A 4,445-nucleotide genomic window follows, 5' to 3' on the forward strand; every position below is an offset into this window, starting at 1 on the left:
GTTTTAAAATGGATATTTTTCTTACAAAAACCCATCGATTTGCTTCAGAAGGCCTTTATTAACCCACGGGAGTACTTTTTTGAGCTTCAAACTCGAGCCCCGTTAACTGCCATTATAAAGCTTGGAAGCATCAGGAGATTTATTAATATAATTCCGATTGTGTTTATCAGAAAGAAGATAGTCATATACCTATGACGGCTTGAGAGTGAGTAAATCATGGGCTAATTTTCATTTTAAAGTGAACTAATCCTTTAATAGTAAAAGAAAGAAAGGTGTCTTTGTTGTAATTGTTTTTCTTTGTTTATAGAAATGTCCAGTCCACTAGAGAGGGTTGTAGCCCAGAAGAAGGAGGCCATTGAAGCAGTAATGGAGATGTTTGCGAAAGGAGCCGAGGTGCTGGCCAGCGCTGTTGGAGGACTGTGTCCTCTGTTTGAAGCTTCTGCACCAGTTTTGAGGCTGGTCTTGGACAATGTGGAAAGTAGAGGTGGGCAGATCGATACTAATATCGATAATATCGATACCAACGTTGGTATCGGTATTGATCGATACCAACGTGAAAATATCGATACTTAAGTTTCAGTTTCTCTCGTTTTGCGACCTGGCCGTGTTTGTCAAAATGCTGCTGCTGTCACAGAGCAGAGCAAGCTCTCAAGAGTGCTGCTCGTGCTCGACGCTGCTCTCCTCCCCCTCTCCTGTGTTGTACCGTCACGTGACTCACCACTAGCGCTACCACCAGCAGTCAGGCGCGCGCGCGCCACTCAGCCGCGCATTTCTAACAGCAGTCAGTCAGAGGCGGAGAATGGCAGCAGAGAGAAAGAGGAGCGTTGTATGTAAAACTTTGTGACTTTGTTTATTTAAGAAAAAAATCCTGAAAAGAAGTGCACTAAAGAGGAGAAACATTTTTTGTTAACATGCTACTTGAAAAGAGATTTTGTTTTTACATTTTTTATATTTGTGAAGTAATCATTTTGTAACTTTGTTTATTTAAATAAAACAGAAGTAACCAAAAGTTGTTTCTGAACAAAAGCTTTTGTAGTACTGATTAATAACCCAAAATGCAAATCACAAAAACAAATTAAAAGTCATGAAAATTCATTTAGATTTAGGTTGAAGACGCATCCACCTTAATTATTAAAAAGTATCGATATTGGTATCGGTATCGGCGATACTGGCCCTGTATTTACTTGGTATCGGATCGATACCAAATCTAGCGGTATCGCACACCTCTAGTGGAAAGCAAGGAGATCACATATGTCAAAGATCAGTTTCTAGTTGTGAGGAGCAAACTGGATGTCCTTTCATCTCAAATGGAGGACATCAACTGTGAGATTAAAAAGGGACACTTGGATTCTCAGTTCTTCGCTGTGGAGGAAAATCTATGCAACCAGTTTAGAAAATACATTGATATTCTGGAGGCCAAACCGGAGTATAAAGAGACCAGAAAACGCATGTTCTTGCAGCATTTTCCAAAAACAGGAGGAGAGAAAAACCTCTGCGTGCTTTATGATGCTGTGATGGGGAACAGCACTTTTGGGGAGCCAATCCTGGAGGTTGTGGAACAATACGAGGGCAGAAACAGAAGAGTCCTGGAAGACTTCTGCGTCAGGATGAAGGAGCTGCTCTGCCTGGGAATAATCGCTCTGCTGGGATATTGTTTCCTTACTCAGGGCGAAGAGGCTGAGCAGGAGAAGATTCGAGAGTGGAGTGCGAAGATCCAAAAAATTGAGATGAAAATGAAAGAAATGATAGAGAAATGTGTGCATTCGTTTCCAGAGCAAGCTGAACTGGACATCAAGAGGCTTGTGAAGGAGAGAGAGGACGGGAACCTCCAGGAAACGGCCAAGGAACTGCTGGACTTCCTGGTGAAGAAGTACGACTGGGTGAGCTGGTCCATCAGAGTTGTTAGTAACTTGGGCAAGCTTAGAAACTTCAGAGCTGGACAGAACTTTCAGTATGTGGCCGGACAGAGTTACTTTGAAGTACCTCAAGGAAATGACATAAACCTGGTGGTCTCGTTCTGCAGCGCCCCTCAGCCTGTGCCCAATGAAACCATAAAACAGATGATGGACGGTCCTGCGAAGAAGGGAGATGCCAAAGCTGTCGTGGAGCTTCTGGAGAAGCAGTTATCCGGGTTTCTGGTTCACGCCGTCAGTCGTCACAAGGAGAGCTTTGCGGTGTCGAGTTTTCCTGAAGAATGTCACTACTGGGACAAACACAAGAACGTCAATGTCTGTGTGCATGCAGAGTAGATTTAGAAAGATTAAACAGGATCATTAGTCATTTACCCAGCTAACAGGGAACGTTCTCAGAACGTTCTGGCAATGTTCTCTCAAAGTTATGAACAAACGCTCAACCACGAATGCGGAACGTGTGTTTAAAGTAAACTGGTCTATAATAATGTTCTCAGAACATTAGCCCAACGTTTCCTGAAACATTTTAGTTGGATGTTCGTCTAATGTTAGAGAGCATTCAAAAGTAACGTTCCCATAACGTTTGCAGAATTAAATGGAATGTTTCCTTAACGTTCGCATAGCCATGAAAACTTAATGGGAATGTTAGCAAAATGTTCTTAGAACACATTTTTGTTAGCTGGGTATACAGTATTTAAAATCACACTAAATATAAAAAATCTACTATAACTGCACTTTATTCATCTCTGATCTATGCTCTGAAAAATTGTATTTGTATGGCATTATTCATTGTCAGCTCACTGTATCTAGTTATTGCATTGATTGTAATTCGTCACTCCATTTCCATTGTTCTAAAATGAAACCAAAGTGATTTTTCAGACTAACTATAGTTCCCAGCCCATCTGTATGCACTTTTATAAGTATTATTATATCCTGTTTGTATTATTTTACGCTTTAAATGTCTATGTATCTGTCTGAAATCATGCATTTAAGCAATACCATGCTAAAAACAATGTTGTGCAGTTGTGTGAAAAGGTAGGAAAAATGGCTTTTGGGCCAAGAACACTGTATTTAAATGGTGCCAGGACTGGCAGTTTGGTCTTTGTGAGAATGACCTACATAGAGCCAACAGAATAAAAATGCCTCGTCAACCATGAACAGAAGCAGTAAAGACGTGTCATGAAACAAGTCCAGTTGTCTTGTCTCGGCAAACTGAGCAGAAGTAAAAGGAGAGCCTTTGCAAAATGCATACGTTTACAATCTCTAACATCCACTGCTATGATATACCACCCGCCACATTTAATTAAAAGACTGTTTTTGCACCCAAGTCAGCATTTTCAGGCCAGCGGCTGCAGAAACATGCCGAGTGACGTTTCAGTTTGTTAATATAAAGCCGACAAGCTCCAAAGTGCTGTGATCAGCTCTCCGGATGCACTCATTAAATTCACTGAGGTGCCGAGTGAAGGATCAATCCATCATTTAACACTCGGGAGGGAGAATCTATTTCCATTGTATTCTTTTATTCCATTCTGTGCGTTTCTATTGAAGAGTTAATGCTAAGAAATATGATTATAACTGTACTGAAAAATCATAAGGAATCTAAATAATACAGAAAACAAGCAATGTTATTAGAGGCTTAAATTTACCCTCTGGAGCAAGATCTTAAAAAGCCATTTATAACCATTCAAGTTGTGACCTTACTCACAAAACCACCATGGGTGATGACCTTTGACCCCTACACGCATAATCCAATATGACTGTCCTCTTTATATGCCAATACGTTTTTTTTTATTTATGACAACATAAACCTCCTTTTATTGTAACTGTATTTTAAACTTAATAGATAGACAGACAGACAGATAGACGGATGGATTAATGGACAGCTAGATGGACGGATAGATAGATAGATTATTTTGAAGAACAATCAACTTGGATGTTTAAGTAATTTCAACTTTTACTTTTAATTACATTAAACTGACTTAAAAAAATTAAAAAGTTAAAATGTGCTTAACTTATTCTGATGATTTAAACCAATAGTAATAACATAATATATATATATATATATATATATATATATATATATATATATATATATTATACATTAATTTACATTAATAATTCCTGATTTTTTTTTTAACCCAAGATAAATTTACATCAATGCATTTGTTGTAGTTTACTTAACTGTAAATACAAGTTCAAATAAGTTCATAAAAATTCCAGTGCTTTAATAAAAAGGGCATTTTCTTGCTTAGAAATGGCTGTTGACATTAAAACTCTAAATGCAATCCTCTCAAAATATTTCTCAAAAATATCATTTTGACAAAAAAAAAAAAAAAATTATTTCCTCCATATACAGCTCTGGAAAAAATTAAGAGACCACTTAACATGTTAAGCGGTCTCTCAATTTTTTTCAGAGCTGTATGTGCATGTGTGAATAAGGATTCATGCATTATACATGCATGCTGCATCCTGGAATATTTACAGATTTGAAAGCAGTTGTTCTTTCTCCTGCTCCCGAGACTGGAATGGAAACAC

The 4,445-nt window shown here is 38.3% G+C and overlaps 1 protein-coding gene across 1 annotated transcript; it reads left to right on the forward strand.

Moving 5' to 3' along the window:
* Window positions 1-309: 309 nt before the first annotated feature.
* LOC307139077 (protein rapunzel-like) lies at window positions 310-3,057 on the forward strand (the record flags this gene model as incomplete). Its single annotated transcript, XM_079837882.1, has 2 exons — window positions 310-471; window positions 1,230-3,057. The coding sequence occupies 2 exons, from the start codon at window positions 310-312 to the stop codon at window positions 2,247-2,249; spliced, it is 1,182 nt and encodes a 393-aa protein (XP_079694008.1). The 3' UTR covers window positions 2,250-3,057.
* Window positions 3,058-4,445: the final 1,388 nt, after the last annotated feature.

This window comes from Gobio gobio, assembly GCF_949357685.1.
Source record: "Gobio gobio genome assembly, chromosome: 15".
NCBI classification, from domain to species: domain Eukaryota; kingdom Metazoa; phylum Chordata; class Actinopteri; order Cypriniformes; family Gobionidae; genus Gobio; species Gobio gobio.